Here is an 18,777-nt window from a genome sequence, read left to right on the forward strand (position 1 = left end):
TCCTGTCCCATTTCCTTCATCCACATCCAGTTTTTAATATGTGCCATCTACCTTCTTGTTCAAATATCTGTGCACCAGATGCCTAAACTGTGGTGTGAACTTTGAAGGTCACTGTCATAGCTGTGATGGATAGCTAAACTTTCTCAAATGAAAGCTTAAACTCAGGAGCACCGACCTGCCTTAAGGGGTAAATTCTGTGATAAATGCTATGGCTGTGAAATTGCACCATACAGGCAGCCCAGTCTGCAGACCTTGATGGCCTTGGTTAATACAGTGTCACAATGACGGGGTCCGAGATGCATGAGACAAGCCCAAGGACTCCCACCCGGTCATCAACTAGGCTCCACCAAATCTACCAGAAAGTTTCTGTGGCCTTTTCCAACACGATGCAGAATGATATGCTCCTGCTCTGAAGGAGGGTTGCAGGCCAAACTGGCATCTCAGCGCAGACCAAAACCCTGGAAAGAAAGTATTGAAATAAACAGAGAAGTGATCGTACCTGATCCTTAAATGTTAGGACAAAGTCCTACCCTGGTGTAAATCGCCACCAGGATGGATAGAAATGGGGCAATTTGAGCCTTCTGAGAGCTGGACAGTTGGATCTCATTTCAAAACATGGACACTAAAGACAAGCACTGAAACACTATCACAAGCAGCCTGAAAAGTCTCAGTCCCCAGAGGAGGTATTTGAGTGCCTAACCCATGTGCCCAAGATGAACATTCAATAAACCTAATTTTCTAGGTGACAGATATAATTGTACCATCCCATCACAGCGATCAAGTGCAGATCACCTCAAAATGCAGGTCCAAGAACTCTTGAAATGCCGTGAATTACATTCAAAGGGAAGAGAATCTTTAAAGAAGACGTCCCTCCAGTCATCCTAATGCTGTCAGCCAAAAACTACACTGGCTGAAGAATGGCAACACTACCAAAGGGACGCCATGACCCCTCTGTTTGAAGCAAGACTGGCAGCTGGTGAAGCAGAGCTTGGGCCTGAAGTCTTGCCCACACCTCAGCACTGTGCACAACATTCTGCTAGGAGAAATCCTGCTTCTTTCACCTTCACCTCTCTTGTACTTGTTTTCTTGGAGACAAGCACAGGAAAAGACGACTTTGGTGTTGAAGAGTTCATCTGCTCCTGCTGCTGCTTCTTCATTCGAAGGCACTGACAATGCAATTAGTTGCTGTGTCGCAGCAACTAATCAGTTGCTAACAGTAACTGATGAACAACAGGGGGAAAGATGTGCCACCAGTTCTGGTGTCACACAGAGGGTGGGGGACACCAGTAAAGACAAGACAGGGTTCCTAACTGCAGGGATAAGAGGGAAAGGCTGGGGGGAAAGCAGAAGCCATCCCTGTAGTGCCATCACTTTCGGGGTGAGGACAGACCTTACACTGACATACACCTTTCCTCCCTCCAACCATTCAAGTAGTGTCTCCCTCCTTCCCTCAAATGCACTTGAAACAAGTTGCCCCACTTTTTCCCATGAAACCTCCTGTTTAAAAACCTCTTTCCCAGATTTTAAACAAGCCTCCATGCCTTCTCCAGGCAGAAGTTTTCAAGTCCTGAGGCCAAGATGCTGCACAAGCCCATTCTGCATCCACTTCACCACTGGGAAACAGAGACCTTATGGAGTGATCAGCGTGAGACAGTGTTGTCACACTCCTGTTCCCAAAAAGCTGATGCTACCTCTGGGAGTCTGTGGCATTTTCCCACTAGGATCAATGAATCACAATGAACAGCATCTGAAAATCTAAGGCCCCTCAGGACACCAGGTAGAAAGGATTCCTCTTTCCTCCGTTATATGAAAGATTATTTCACAGAAAAAGGACAGATGGCTCAAGTCTACATAAAGGAGCACAGAAAACCACATATCTCTGCCCTTGTTCCAAACCCTCAGCCGTGTATCGTGGCTTAGCATAGCATCCCTCTGCCACAGATATACGGCTCCTAAAAAGCAGCTGTCTCACATTCACACAGCTCAGTGCACAGGCAGAGAATCTCGCATCCAGCTGCAGCCACGCATGTGACATGTCCACAGAGGCAACACCAACAACCTTCAGTCTCCCTCACTCAGCCTCTGCCACAACTCAGAGCAGGACAGGGGCTGCACTTCATAAGGTCGTGATCAATCCTCAGCAGAAGCAGAAAAGAAAAATGCCTTCTCTGATCCACCTTAGATGTAACCCTCTTTCTCCAGGTGCTCAGGCACAGAGTCAGGTAACAGTTTCTTCTAGTAACATAACAAGACATGGACCTGTTGCAGAGGGGGCACAGGAGGCTACAGAAATGGTCAGAGGCCTGGAACAGCTCTGCTGTGAGGACAGGTTGAGAGAGCTGGGATTGTTCAGCCTGGAGAAGAGAAGGCTCCGGGGAGACCTTATTGTGGCCTTTCCGTACTTAAAAGGGGCCTATGAGAAAGATGGGGACAGACATTTTAGCAGGGCTTGTTGTGATAGGACAAGGGGTAATGGTTTTAAAGTAACAGAGATTCAGGCTAGACATGAGGAAGAAATTTTTTACAATGAGGGTGGTGAAACCCTGTCCCAGGTTGCCCAGAGAGGTGGTAGATGCCCCATCCCTGGAGACATTCAAGGCCGGATGGGCTGGATGGGACTCTGAGCAACCTGATCTAGTTGAAGATGTCCCTGCTCATTGCAGGGGGTTGGACTGGATGACTTTTGAAGGTCCCTTCCAACCCAAACTATTCTACGATTCTCAGTCCAGGTTGCCTGAAACTCCAGACAGGCAGAGCACCCCAGCTTGTCTTGCTCCGTACTTATTGATGAGATCCTACTTCTGCTTTTTCTAGAAGCTAAATTACAGCCCAAAAGGCTATCCCAGATGATGCTTTTCTTCCTTTACTTCTGTGGAGCCGTTCTATTTATTATAAGACTTTTTCCCCAAACTCTTGAGAGAACTGTGATCTGCTGCTGCACACAGAAGTTAACAAATCCCAGGCGTGGGTGCCTTTAGCCTTCATAAGCTGGTGGATCCCGTGGCAACATCCTTCCCGCTATAAGAAAATTCACCCAGCATCACCAGCCAAATGGCTGAACATTCTGTGAACTGAAAAAATGCATCTCCTGGTAATTTAAATATGTGCAAATAAGGGTTTAATTCTGCTGCTGCCAGCCATCCCGAATGTTTAAATATAGTGTGGAAATTCTCCTTTATTTTATATAAACTATTTTAATGAACAAGTTGAAAGCTTTCTCCTGGCTTATGCATACAAATGGCTGAGAATCTATCAAGTCTTTGCTGTCATTGAGCTAAGGCAATATGAAATGGAAGCAGATGAGGGAGCCAGGCAATAAAGACTCTATTAACAGCATTATCTAAGGGAAAGATATATAAAAAGTGCATAAAGTGCACATGGTTGTCATCCCCACTCCTTCTTGGATGTGTGGGGTCTCACTGGAAGGAAATATGTGCAACTCAGATCCAGGTGAAAGAGACAAAGCAGCTGGGATTGTGCAGCTGGATTTGTCTTAGGTCCCTTCCCTCTCACCAGACACTCATGGCTGGTATCAGGCAGCCTGGTGACAAACACTCCTTCCATCAGGCCTTGCTTGATACAGAGCTGAATATGCTTTTCCTCAGGGAAAAAAAGAAGAGTAATTAATAGTAATAATAAATTAAACCTTCACAGTCCTATGGTACATTTCACAAGGACACAGCACTAGAAAGGATTGTGTTCATTTTTGCTGGATAGCAGGCAAGTATATAATATAATGCTTCTTCCTATAAACACAACCGTCTTCATCCTTAAAACCTGTTAGAAGAGCTTTGCTCTCCTCACTCCTTCCAGAGCCTCACTTTAGCAGAGCTTCCAGCCTACATGTATTCATGGCCCTTACACACATTTTTCCCTGTTCATGTTGTCCTTAGCTTAAACACACCTTTCCCCCCTGCTGTGTTTAACTCAGTTTCCTCTGGATAACAATTATATTTGTAAAACAGGTTTTCCATTTCTCTCCTCACACCAGTAACCCCACTCTGGACCTGCTTCAGATTGAGTTCATCTTTCTTGGAGATGGTTGACAAGAATAGCAAAGATTATAACAGAGATTAACACCTTGTCCACAACTTTGACATTTCCCTTGTTGAAATATCTGGCCACCTTTGCTCTTCAGTCACATTCAGCTTTCTCCCCATCATGGTTCTGATACTCTCTGTCTGCACCTGAAGGGGGGTGCACTCTCATTGTCCCCTTTGTCCTTGTCCTACTGAGGTGGGCTCTGTGACCACATCCCAACTGCACATTGGATGAGATTCAGTTACACACCCTTCCCACTTTGCAAGGAAACCCGCTGCAGGACCTGGACATGGAGGAAGCCATCTGAGACCCAACCTTCCCATAGCTTGGATGTCTGGGGAACCAGAATTCTAGTGAGCAACACAGAGGGTATTTTGCCCAACACCACAAACACATCTTCCAGGATGAAAAGTTCATATAGAAAAAAATTTCACATCTTTCCTACTGTCCAGTCCTTGACACTACCCAGTTCTTTCTATACAATATTCCAGGCCTTAGTTCTCTTGGCAATGTGTCATTCTTGTGGCAGCTGCAAATGCCTTAAGTTCACTCCTTTGTGCCCAGCTCAATGAGACCTATCACCTCCCCTTACAGACCCTGCTCCAATATCATCAATTACATTATTAAATAAGATTGGTTCCCTACTTAGGAACTCTGCTGTTGACCTTCCTGTTGATACTCCCTCTCCCAGCACTTGTTGCCTTCCTTTGGTCAGTTCCTCAAACACACTGTAAATTGTGTACTAATTACTTTAACATTGTAACAAACTGTTTCCTTAGGGGCAGAATATAAAATCCTTTACCAAAATCCCAACAAATTAGGTGTAAGGCATTTCCTTGTCTCAAAACCCAGTTGTCTTCCTGGCAAAATATATCTGGATAGTTTGGTGCACTTCAAATAGGAAAACATAAGTCACATGTTTATTTCATTTCCCCCTGTGCATTTAATTAATCTTTCCTTTAGAACTTACTTTAAACTCTGCTTGCTATTATTATGATCAAACTAAAAAGTCCGCTGTGGCCCAGGCAACTTTTTGTCCTTTCTTTAAATATAGATTTGCTACTTTTCATTCCTAATGTACTATCCTAATTAGACAGATTTATTGAAAATCCTTTTTTACTGGATTTGCAATGTCACATACCATATCTTTTAAAAGTCTGAGATGGAAATTATCCAACTTCCCAATTTGAGCCCATTAAGCTATTTGAGTTTTTCCATTTCCCCTGTGCCTGTTGGCTGGCTCCTTTGTCCCTCAGACCACCCTAACATTCGTCCCTATCTCTTTAATCATTATGGACTATCATGTGAGCACTACTGGGTAATCTTGGGAACTGGTGAATAGAACAGGGATGAAATTTAACGCAAAACATTGGCTCATGTGGTGAGGGACTAACAGTGAGAAATTTCTGTCCAATATGAACTTTTGTCCTGCAGGATGTTTGTATTGTTGGGCAACTGTCCTCTGTGTAAAACAGGGATAATTTAACTCTCCAGAAGTCCTTTATGGTTAGAGATCAAGAAGTATTCAGATATTGTCTCAATGGGATCCGCCTAAGTACTTAAGACAAAGCAATACAATTGGATCATCAGCTACCATAAATCAGCATCACCCATTCAAAGTAAGGCTAGTGACTTTAATTTGCATCTTTAATATCTGGTTGAAATATGTTTTTGTTTCCTTTTTGTTTTCGTTTCTGTTATAATATTAAAGTCATTAAATGACCACTGGGCAGAAAGCAAAAGTGTCTACATTCAAAAGGCTCTTTTGCGTATTCAAAGATATGTAATAATTAATGGAGACATTGAGACGTGGAGACATGTATCGTACACTCATATTTAAGCAGAAAGGCATTTTGAAATAGCTTCTCTGACCAAATAAAGTTAACATAACTGTTTCATCTGACTGGAAAGTCTAAAAATACATTTAGGAAGCGTTTTTAAAAATGTCTGCTGTTAAAACACAAAACCAACAAAAGGTCTCAGAATTAAATAAGTGCTGTGACAAGAGATTCTCTGTGACTTTCGCTCGATCTAGTGGGACATCTCGCTGGGACGTACTTTGCCATATACATGTGACATCTTAGCACACCTGTTCCGTTATAGTGTTTCAGCTTGCACACTTACAGTAGGAAATAAAGGAATCACGGGGCGCTGTTGAGCAGGTAGATCAGCCACCTACTTACACTGAACAGAGGTGGCATGGATGGATGAAGGAGTTTCAGAGCCTAATCACAGTCCTTGCAATCTGACAAGAGATGCTGATAATCACCCAGCTTGAGACATATCATTCCCTTCTCAACATTGAGTGCAGAGTCCCTCTGGGGATGACTGAGGTAGAGCTGCTGGAAAAAGCAGGTGGATATACTGGAAAGATCCTCTCAGCTTTGCTTCAAGGTACCCCCATCCCAGTGCTTCTGCAATTTGGCACATGCCAGGCACTGCTCTGCTGGGCTCACGGTCAGATTTGTCCTTACTAAGTGGCCTGACATGGTCTGTGCCCACTTCTGTTTCTGACCCCAGTAAAGATGTAACCTTGGAACAAGCTGCAGTAGCCTCATGTGCTTTGGGGGTGCCAGAGAAGCCAAAAAAACAGCACTTACACCCCCTTAAAGCAAAGCTTGAAGGGCAGAGAGGTCACTACCTCTGACTTTCTTCTATAATTTGCTCTACCTTCATGCTGTGAGTTCATCCTGTGTAACCTTACAGAGGTCTCAGCATGGTTGTCCCCAGCAAAAATCAGTGAGTTTGTCCAGTGCTTGGAACAACCACGCTCCAGTCTCAGATTGAACCTCTAGTGCAGATAAACAAGTATCAACTACAAATTCAGGATATTTTCCACAAACTGGGGGGGAAGGGGAGGATGGAGAAAGGTATTTACAGAGCTGACAGGCTCTGCCCCTTACACTTTACATTTTAGTGTTTCCTCTGTTTGATCTTATCAGTTACCAAAAATACAGGGCTTCATATTTGGCCCTCCACTCTCCCTCTGATCCTCGGCTTGGACCATCCCGTGGACCATCTGCAGCTACCACCAACCACCACCTTCACACTAAGCTCGCTTGCCCTTTTTGTCACCTTAGGTCACCAGTATTAAAGACTTCTTACCTGCTCTCAGCCTTTTTTCACCTTCTTTATCATTTCTTTCCTTTCTCCACATGCTGCACTCTTTCATTCATAGACCTTCTGCCCTGCATTCCTCTGTCTGCTCCTGCCCTGCCATCCCAAATCCCAACTGAGCCATTCCAGTTGGTGTCTGCTATGCTTCACACAGCAGAACATCTCTAATGGGAACCCCACTGTCTGGCTAACTTTCTCCACTATAAACACATTGCTCCCCCATTCAGTTCTGTTTGTTTCCTAGACTTAGTACTCCAGCTCAAATCTCAGACTCACAGTCATAATCACCTCTTTGCCACATTTGGCTCATTCCTCAGACCCTCCCATCTCCTCCAGCCCCCACTTCAGCTGTTACACAGGATTTCACCCAGTTCTTCCATGAGAAGAATGACAAACTGTGATCTTCCTCTTCCAGTAGCTTTGTCTTTTGTTTCCTCTTCTCCCCCTACAACTCCTTCCTCATTCTTCTCTCCCACAGATGAAAAACCTCCTATGCAACTCCCTTCATTTCTATTTGCCACTGAGCCAGTCTTATCCTGTCTCCTGACTTTCCTTACAGATGCTCTCGTCCTCTTGTTCTTTCTTCTCCTTGACCTCTCAGACCCTCAGTCTTTTTATTCTCATAATGCAAGTACCATTCAATGTCTTTCCTCTTAAAGTATTCTCATTTTAAAGCATTCTTTCATCTTAAAACATTTGTTTTCCTCTCTAAATACTGTGTGCTTTTCTCTCCTCCCTTTCATTACCAACCTCTCTGAATACGTCAGGTACAAAAACCACCTGGCGCTCTCCCACCAGTTCAGTGCTGCCTCCTCTCCCTTGCAAGTGCTGCTGCCAAAGTCCCTGTTTAATGTACTGGGCAAATTTCAGCAGAGTCTGAATGCTCTGTTCTCATCTGCTGCAACATGTCAGCTGCCTTCAGTAGTCTCCTGTGCTGTTCCAGCCTGAAATGGTGTCTTTCTTCAGCTGCCACGACATCACTCGCTTCTTTTGCACCACCTTTGAATCTGCTTCTTTTATATGTCCTCCAGAAGACTCTTTTCTTCTCCCAGCTCTGCTGGAAGTTCATGAGGATTTTTTCATTCTGTAGTTTACTCCTTGGTAATTTCTGTCACAAACACAGATTCCATTACCGTCTCCATGCAGCGGTTTTCACATTTGCTCCTCTAACACAGACTTGTCTCCCTATGTCCACACCCACAGTCTCTCTAATACTCCCTCACAGACATACCAATATCAGCCTGAGCTTATCGTAGCTAAAACAGAGTTTCTAATGTTCTTCTGTGTTCTTTACTATATGCTCTCTTCAGTAATTCCCATCTCTTTCCCATTCCTACTATTGCTTTCCTTGTTGTTCTGGTCAAAAACTGGAATAACATCTTCATCTTACTTCTCTTACTAAGTCCATAGATCCAGGGGATGTCTAAGGTTTGCATATTCTTTCTCCATCCATGCTCTCATTAGCTCATGCCTTTATTACTACAATATTTCTTTTTCTGACCTTTACAAATGTGATCTTGCCCTCCATGTATCCATTCAGGATGCTGCTAGAAATATCATTTTCCTAACACATCACTCTGACCATGTCATTCCTCCTAGCAGCTATAGAATGCTGTCCCCATATCTCTCTCATTAGTGTAATCTACTTGTCTTCATTAAGGAAATGTCAGCTTCTTCCTACAGCCAACCAAAGAGGTCAATCCCCATCACCTACTTATTAATTTTTCAAGCAGACTCGACCCATGATTTTTCTGGTACCATCCCTCAGTCTTTGAAACACCATCTTATAAACATCTGCACCTCTTATTCATTATCCTTCTTTACAACTATTTTAGGAATCCCACATTTCGTGGTGCTTACAGAAATGTGGTTAGCCTACTGGTGTTTTTAAAATGCTGCCGGACATGTTGAGCATAATTACCTTGTCATCTCCTTGTACTGTCTCATAAGGCTGCATATTTAAAGTGCAGCAACATGTCAAAAGGACGGCGACGTTTTTCTAATTCATGATTTCTGATTCATGATTAAGGCTCATCAATCCTACTGTAGAACTCTAACTGGTATTAATAATAATGAACGAAATCCCTATTATGCGGCTACTGAGCTGAGGTACAAAAGATTAAGTCACTTGCCTCAGGTCATGAAGAAAGGCTATGGCAGAGCTTGGACCAAGTTCTGGCTTTGTAAGCCCTGCCCTAACTGCAGTACTACCTTTCTTCCATCTATCTTGGTAGTTATCTACAAAGGACTATGATTTCAGCAGGCTCAGCTGGGCAGTTGTGAATATTTATTTGTGGAAGAATTAGGCTTTATGAGAAAGAAAATGGGGAAATTTCCATTTTATAGTCTGATTTCTCTCCTGCAGAGAAAATATGTTAGTTTATATTATTTTCTTTTTACGTGGATTCTATTCTGAATGCTCTGTCAAATGCCCTTGTATTCCAGAATCCACATTATTTATTTATTTATTCCTTAAAAACTAAGAAACACCATCTTTCTTCTTTCTTTTGCTCTTAAAGAGGTCACTATGTACTCAAGGGTTCCAGCAACACTTTGTTAGCAATAAGCCATTAAGTAACTTACATTATAAATGATTGTCATTATTTTTGCAGAACCTACAAAACATAAAGCCTTTTTGTCATTTACTGGCTCTGCAATAGTTAATGAACTCATTCCACTCTTGAAGTTATTCTGAGTGCACAGAAAGACTTTTTCAATGAGAAAAAGCAATATTAGTATGGATTTTTATTACTGGAGATGACAAAATAGTTCAGATAATTTCCTCTCTATTTAAGTAGAAGAATCTTTCATATTTTTATTTTTACAGTAAAGAGAACACATTTGCAATCATATTAAATCTTTCCTCCACACTTGTTAAAAAGTTTTTAAGCAATCATCACAAAGGATAAAAATGCTGAGATTTCTCAAAAGCATTCAGATGCTCAATTAAATGAACAGGAATTAGGCATACAGTCCTGCAGGCAGCTCTGCAAACATCATTTTCTCTTGAGAAGGGCATGATCCCGTCAGTTTTACTCAGGCAAAATTTCCATTTGTCTTCACCAGCAATTTTGCTTGAAAGCCAGCAGCTTGATTGAAATTTGCCCTTTAAAACAGCATGAATAAAAACAGTTGCAGCTCTGTTAAATTACATGTATGTTCTTAGTATTTTTAGCAGATATATATTATCAAACTAATTATCTCAGATGTGTCAGAGGAACGTGTCAGGTTCTTATTACTTGTGGTAAAGACACTTTTTAATGAAATGCTATTTAAGTTTGATGCAATTAAAATATTAAAATTACTTATTTAAAATATGATGGGCCAAATCCTCCTGGAACTCACACGCATGAAACACGAGTGATTTCATCCACTAAATGATTTTAGAAAAATCTCTGAGCAAGAGCATATCTTTGCTGCATCTTAGAAACATGCAGTTATTTGACTTCCAATCTGCATCGGTAAAATAAGAATAATTATGGCATTGAAAAATACCTGGGTAGCCTAAGATTCAACTCAAAAAATGTCTGCTGCTTAAATTTCACTGGTTCACTCTGCAGAACTCTGCTGTGACAGGAGGGAGCACAGACCTTGCATTGGCCTTTCTATCCAGGGACAATTTTAACCTCAAAGGAAACACTAAAGGCCTGAACTTGCTGCATCACCATGTTCAATAAAACATTTACCGTTGACTTCACAGGATGAGAATTGAACCTTCAAAAAGTCCTTTTCATAATGAGTACATCTGGAGAACAGCTGGGATTTCAAACACACGTTTTAAACAAAGCATTTGGATTCTTTAATATATGAGGGATACATGAAAGAATGGCTGTCCTAATTTACCTGGCAAAACCATTGCATTTTAAAAGTCAAATCTACACAATCACAAGGTATTGCAAGTGGTTTTATGGAAATAAAGCTTTTTATTCCTAGAGATAGCTGCAAGTAGCCTCTCTTCGGCCTTTTCCAATTGTGTATAAATAATCCCTAGTGACGGCTGGAGTAGTCCTGTTAAGCCTTTCTTCCCCAGTTATGCCATGCATCTGACAAACCAAAACAGAGAATGCTTTCATCCCAGAAATCTTGCATACTATTCAGGGTGCAGGTAGGCTGCACAGGAATTACTTGCTTTTTTTTTCCAGTGGTGGCATGGGCTAAGTACACTTGCAATAAAATCTTTTAAAAATAGGATTTACTATGATTTCCATGGATCTTGGGGGAAGAATGAAGGCAAAAGGGGGATTGAAATAATAAGGTCATTGTAAATTTTTTTAAAATAAAATTGGATTCCAGTGGCAGGCAGCAAAGCCCCATCCAGACAGGTTTAACTGGCAGCCTTCCAAAAGTGAGATGAAAGTTCCTCTGAGTAGTAATTGTCTAAATGGAACAGACTCTGGTTATTGTGCAACTTCTTCCTCTACTTTATTGTACCTTTAGAATTAAATTATGTAATTATTTACTTTCCTTTCTTGTTTTCCTCTTCACTAGTGCAGGAAGCATCTGAGCAATGTTGCCCTAGGATGCACACAGAGTCTGTGGCTTCCAGGGTTTTTTTTTCTGGGCCACTATGAGTCCATACACAAGGAGCTGCTGGTTGCCAAAACAGAATATAAACTCAGTCTTCTCCTGGCCATGAATGGACACTTACCTGCATTTTAACTCTCTGCTTGCTTAGTGGTGGAGGTGGTTGGTTCACTGAAATCTTTTGGTTGGGTGAGGGAAAGTCACTTTTGTGAAAAACTTGGCAGTACACTGGTAAACATTGGATTAAATAGGATATAGGGACCATCTTGGGGGAGGTGATTCTGCCCCTCTGCTCCACTCTGGTGAGACCCCACCTGGAGTTCTGTGTCCAGCTCTGGAGGCCTCAGCACAGGAAAGACATGGACCTGTTGGAGAGGGGCCAGAGGAGCCACAGAAATGATCAGAGGACTGGAACAGCTCTGCTGTGAGGACAGGCTGGGAGAGTTGGGGTTGTTCAGCCTGGAGAAGAGAAGGTTCTGGGGAGACCTTATTGCAGCCTTTCAGAGCTTAAAAGGGGCCTATGAGAAAGATGGGGACAGACAGGGTGTTGCCCAGAGAGGTGGTAGATGCCCCATCCCTTGGAGACATTCAAGGCCGGGCTGGATGGGGCTCTGAACAACCTGATCTAGTTGAAGATGTCCCTGCTCATGGCAGGGGGTTGGAGTAGATGACCTGTGACAGTCCCTTCCAACCGAAACTATTCTATGATTCTATATTCAAAGGGAAGTTAAACAACGGGGCTATTTCTTCACAGAAAGGGTTGTCAGGAATTGGAACAGACTGCCCAGGGAAGTGGTTGAGTTACCATCCTTGGAGGTGTTTAAAAGATGCGCAGATGAGTTTCTTAGGGACATGGTTTAGAGGTGGACTTGACAGTGCCAGGTTAATTGTTGGACTCAATGATCTCAAAGGCCTTTTCCAACCAAAATGATTCTATGATTCTATGATCCTGTGATTCTATTTAATTCAGGGAGCAGACTGGACAGACACCTGGGAATCTGGAAAGTATTGTGCTGAATAAACCAAGAACCAGCAATTCCTAACTCTGTGAGTCTTTAGGGATTAGGAGTGAATCTGTGGTCCTGAGATGCTACAAGACTTGATCATATGTGAAAGCAGAATCAGAAAGCCAGCTTTGTTAGTTCTTTCTTTTTGACTGGTCCCACTCTACAGGAGTGCTTTTCCTCAGTCCAAGTAGCCAGTTCACAAGAATAAGGATTATTCATGTAAGTAAAAGTTAGCAAAACTGGGCCCTGCGTTTGAATGTTTAATTCAAATAATCTCTTTATTGACTATAATTTCTGTTGCTTCTGGTTTGATTTTTTTTTCACTCATGACAACGAAGAGAACAAATTCAGTGCCTAATTTTGATACAGCTTTAAAATGTTTTTCAGGCCTTTGGTTTCATGCCTGTATGCCTCTCCTTGAGTATGATTACTTGCAACAACCTGCTTTAATTCATTGCCTATTCATCTGATTATATTATTTTGAAATATGCACTCGGGTTCTGTGGAAATATGAAAAAAGGGGTAGAAGAAATATAAATAGGTCTAGTGTCCAGTGTCTATTACATCTATCCATAAGAAATCTGAAGTAACAGATCTCCAGATTTTCTAGCAAAACCCAACATAAAGGTTTTGATTTATTTGCCAGAAAGAGAAAACTAATAAATACAGAACAGAATTACAGAAGTGATCTGGCCTATTCAGAAACAAGAACTGTTTTTTAAAACCACTGGCATCTGAATACTGTCAAGTACCATAGGGCCTGATCCTGCCATAAGCCGCTGCCTATAGCTTGTATTAATTTCAGCAGAGTTCATAAGCAGAATAACTGCAGGGTATTTGCAAAGCCAGTTAGGCTCTTAATGGCCATTTTTTGTTATCCTTTGATAGATAAACCTACCATTCTCTATACTGGAAGTTTTGCCTAGGGAAAAATGTAGAATCTATCTCAAAATAAATGGATCGCTTAGATTCTGTACCGCTTAACAGAAAAAAAAAAAAAATCACCACCTTAATAGCATTTACATTCAATTACATATAGCATTAAACACAATATTTGGGGCCAGAACTTGCATTAGATTATCCAGTTGCGGAAGAAGTGTGCTAGATTAAATTAACAACTGGCAGAGGAAAGAGAATGAAAGGCCTATGTACCAATACCATTCTCTTTTATATGGTATTTGGCCTGAAGCTCATACAGAGAGAGATTTCATCCGTGCAGGACCACATACCCCATTCAGGGTATTTCATTACTACAGGTAGAGAACATCTGCAGCTCTTCACACCCACCCAAACACCCACCCCTGCAACCTCTAACTCCAGATGAGCATCTGCCATGGAAGAAAAACTAGAAAAGCAAGGTGGTGCTGTCAGGTTAAACCTAGAATACTTGGCTCATTTTGAACTCCTAGCTGTTCTCAACAGCGATGGCAAATGTACTTATTCCATTTTCATCATATAGCTGCAGATCATAAAGAAAGAGTCTGGCAGCTGGCCTTAGGTGGGAACAGGGACACTAGCTGACTACCCACGTAAAGCTGGCTCCTAATTCAGTGATTCCAGCATATGAGGAGTTTTAACAGACAAATATTTTACATTATTTTTTTGTCAGGGAGGAGTAAAATCCCTTAGTTATTTTTTATCTAACAAAACAAAGTAGACAAGCAATCCTGTAAAATCTCCAGTTGTGTTTCTGAGGAAGTCAAACACTTTATTTTATCAAATTGCCATTAAACTTGCTTTTCTATGTTTTAATCTGGAGGTGCCAAAGGAACACACCTCTATAGCATTAGTGCTAATGTGTGTGATTCTTCTTTATGGCTGAGAGGCATAGTATAGGCAGATCACCACTTCAAAAAGACCATTAAATGAACTGTAATACTGGTATTCAGTATTATGAGTCTCCCTCCCTTAACATTTCTCTCAATGTGCAATGAAGTTTGTTAAATGTATGCCCAAAACCTTTAAAGAAGGCAAAGAGTCACACACACCGATATTTGCACATACCTCCCTTGTGTGCACAATTTGCACTTCTGCCCTTGGGACAGGGACTCTGTGAAGTGGCTACCTGGCCATCTGCAGGCACATATGTCCAGGAATATGTGTGCAGGAACGCATGCTGTACTTGAGCCTGGGAATCCCTTGGTACCAGCTGAATGCTCTGTATTTACAGGTATTTCACGACATACACACTCATTCACACACTCACATACACACGGACATACATTAATTACAGCTGGATCTTATAAAGACCATCTTCTCCTGTGTGTAACCACCTCAGCCTGAGTTGCCACATTTTCTCTATGGTTTACAGCAGAGCTGCCCTTACACATAACCCAGTGCCTGTCAATTTCAGCAGTTTCTGGCAAGAGAAACGGACATTCCTGAACACAGGACAAGGCAGGAGGTAAAAGATGAACAAGTCTCACCTATTTCAAGATTAAAAACCTCTCTAATAACTGAAACTCCTTTTGCCAAAGGTGAGCTCTGGTGACATGTTCACCTGCTGTCAAGGTTGAATTTCTTTGTTTATGCCCCAAGCACAGCGAGCACACGTGGCAAAGTGATCCAGCCTTCCACAGACAGCCCAGCCCTCACCAAGACACAGGGAAGAAGAGCCCTCCCTCAGCTCCAAAACCAGGAGGAGGTTACCAGGGTGCTGACAGGTTTGTACATGTTCACCTGTCCATTACAAATGGGACTGAAGCCACCAATTTGTTTCATAGTGATCGTTAAATAGCAAACAGACATTAAGGACCACTAGCAACACAGACAAAATCCCAACTAGCGATCTTGGTTCCCTGCTACACCACCTGTGTGTGCTGTCTCAGGGCAAGTCTATACCATGGTACTCACCTCTACTGCTCACTTTTAAAACATACGAAACAAAATGTGTACATTGGCAAACATATGTGAGAGTATATCCCTCAGGAATAATTAGCTTTAAGCTACAATTCTGCTTACAATGTCTGAAAAGGGAATTAACGCAGGCTATCAAGGGAGATTGGAACAGAGAACACACTCAGAAAACAAGTATTTTTAAAGATTGTATGGTGTAAGAAGCAGTGATTTCACTGTGATGGAAAGAAACTGCTGGGGAATCAGCAACAGAAGAACCATGGGAGGGAAATGTTATCTTGTTGTATGGAGTAAACATGCTGTGGGTAGCAAGGATGCTGTCATCTTTTACTGAAACCCTCATCATCCTACAAAAATATACATCTTTTGCAGACAGGATGTTTAGGCAGCATTTTATACATATCTCCTCTTCCTGTACTTCAGATCAAAGACATTTTTGAGGCAAACTGACCATCACCTTGAACTGGTACCTTGGGTGAAAAAAAGAGGGACCAAAAGGCAAGAGAAAACACAGCACAAAAATGCTACAGGCAAACAGATGCATCTCCACCCAAAGAGAAAATTATTCCTTTCTAACATTCCTAATAAATACATGTAATGTTTTGTAGACATTGAAGATATTCCAAAACATAGCTCAGTGTAAACAGCAAGCTGGGTTTCCTCCTGCTCTTTAGCATTTCCCTTTGTTTACTCTCCATTTGAGTACAGAAAAAACCTACATGTGAGCACTACAAATGGTTTATTTTGGGACTGATGGGGCATCCAGTAAAGGAATGATGAAATACAGACATATGTAGCCTCCAATAAAAGAATTTTTACTTTACCTGAGTCATCAGGGTCAAACAAAATTAAAAAAGAAAAAAAAAATCCAATGTCTGCTTTATTAATACCTCTTATTTGTATATGGAAAACAATCTGATACCATGGCAATGGGCAGACTATATTAAGCTTAGAGAGACATTCTGGGGTGTGTCTGCCCTCACCCCCACTGCCTTCTTGCTCCCAAACCCCACACCTCAGCAGTAGAGACCCTGTGGGAAACTGCCCTGGCAATGCTTCAGGAAGTGATGCCCAGCCAGACCAGCTCACCCATCGCAAAAGTAGGTGCTTGGCTAGAGATGCTACCCCCCATCTGTGAGCCTGAATGGCTCTGCTCAGACGCTGCTCAGCTCAGGAGTGCCTGGCACGTTCATCTGGTAAAAAACAGACCTTACCTTTGGCAATCAGCTCCTCCAGCTCTTGGTCAAATCCTTGTCGGTGGCATTTCCTCCAGAGCCCCATGTTGGTGGAGTTGTACTGTCTGTTGCACTCGTCGACTGCGCTCATAGCAAAGATCTGCCTCCTATTTCTTGCCAAGAGGAGTTTCCCTTCCCAGCGGTCCAACCTAGACCTGCTGGCCCTGAGAGGCAGGTTGTTGTTGGAGTTATAAATGAAGCCAGGATCATTTCTTTTAGTGGTGATGCTCTTGCACCTCTCTCTGTGCTTCCTGGCATCAGTTTCATACCAATGGTCAGAGCAGATTGCCACAGCCAGCATGCCCAGGGCACACAGAGCTAAAGAGAGGCCAGCATACAGCAGTAACCTTCCAGCAGCCATACCTCAGCTTCACAGAAACACCATGGACATCTTCACAACAGGCAAAGCCCTTGAGCGTGAGACCACGCAAAAAACCTCCAGAGCGGCTGCTACGTGTCACTTGGCAGAGACTGCCTCAAACATCCCCAACTCCCGTGGCTCACATCCACGCTGCGGAGGGATGCTGAGAGCTCTACAAAGTTCTGCCCCAGGGGCAGTCCTGGAGTCTCATCTGCCTCTTCTCCTCTGTGGAGGAGACCTGGTGAGGAGAAATACAGCTTTCCACCTTGAACGGGAGCAAGCCAGCAACCCACCTATACAAAGATGTCCTGCTCCCTCACCACGAGCACCCAGGCAACGGGGACTGAAGGGATATATCCCCCCTGAAGAGACCTGAAAGCTATGGCTGTTTGATCAGTCCATTAATCTCTTTCAATCTGGCCAGCTCAGAGCTCCAGAAGAGATGGCTTTCAGATCAGCAGGCTCACCACAGCATCATCACAGGACAGAAAAGTTCAACAGCTAGAGATCTCCCGCTTGCAAGGGACCGGTTATCCCGGTTTGAGGACTGGGTGACTTGCCTTTTCTTTGTCACTGGCTCAGCAAGAGCATCATAGTCTGGACGGTCGGTCACTTGCTTGGGTTTAAAGCGGGGTCGAAAGGGAGGGAGCAAGAGGGGGGAGCAATCTGTTGTTGCTGCTGCTGCTGGTTTAAATCGTGGCTAAAATACAACCTCCCCGGCTGGAACTGGAACCGCGGACACACACCGATCTCTCCCTCAGCAGACTTCGCTGACAGTCACTGACATCTTGGCTTCGGAAACACCTCGGCTCGTCTCCTCCAGCCTTCCCATTCACTCGCCTGCTTTCGTCGTCTGCGCTGTCGCCCAGGCAGCCGAACGCCACGATCGTTTCCCCGCAGCGAGCCCAGTAGCGCTTCCCCTCTCCCTGCGCGGCGGCCTCCCCGCTCCCGGGCCCGGGGAGAGGCGGCGGGGGAGCAGCCGCAGCCCCGGCAGGACCCGCCGCCGCCGCCGCCGACCGCGCACCTCCCGCTAGGCAGCACCGGCAGCAGTCCGAGACCCCAGCATCGCTTTTCCACGCATTCCTCCCCCTCCCCGTCCCCCCGTCCCCTTCCGCTGGTATCTGAGGAGCTTCCTTCGATCCCCGGCGCTGGGATGTGTTGTTGCACAGTTTTCCTAACACGGCGGCACGTTAGCCATCTGCAAGATGAAGGCGGGCAGGGCTTACGGCGGGCTGAAAGGATGCTAAGGAATGGGGAAGGGAGAGAGGTCGGGGGAAAATCAAACCAAAACAAACCAGGGAGGGGTGGGGGGAAACAAAAACAAAAGAAAAAAGCTACACACCTTAGACTGGGAGAAGAACGCAGCCCCTAACTGTTGTCAACAGCTTTCAGGCTGCACCATTTCTCTGCCATATGGCCTGATCTCCAAGTCAGAGCTGAGATTTTTAGCTCAGAAGCTTCATAGGAGTCGTATCCCCAGCATCAGCAGCTACATATTCAGGCATGTTGTTTGTTGTTTGGTTTGATTTTGTTTTTTGTTGTTGTTGTTGTTGTTTTTTTCCTCCTTAAATTTCCACTCCCTTTCTCTCTAATGGGAATAACTCACCCATCTCGTAGAGATCAAGCACAACAGAAG

At 43.5% G+C, this 18,777-nt stretch overlaps 1 protein-coding gene across 1 annotated transcript in view; it reads right to left on the bottom strand.

The window, feature by feature from the left end:
* Positions 1-17,410, bottom strand: part of TMEM178B (transmembrane protein 178B) — a gene marked incomplete at its 3' end in the record, with an annotated part of 222,778 nt that extends 205,368 nt beyond the window's left edge. Inside the window, exon 1 of the mRNA XM_082076349.1 lies at positions 16,760-17,410. Within this exon, the coding sequence (XP_081932475.1) occupies positions 16,760-17,141 (382 nt within the window). The 5' untranslated portion in view covers positions 17,142-17,410. The remainder of the gene's footprint in view (positions 1-16,759) is intronic.
* Between the last annotated feature and the right edge of the window lie 1,367 nt (positions 17,411-18,777).

Source organism: Streptopelia decaocto (assembly GCF_964273445.1).
Source record: "Streptopelia decaocto genome assembly, chromosome: 1".
Taxonomy (NCBI): domain Eukaryota; kingdom Metazoa; phylum Chordata; class Aves; order Columbiformes; family Columbidae; genus Streptopelia; species Streptopelia decaocto.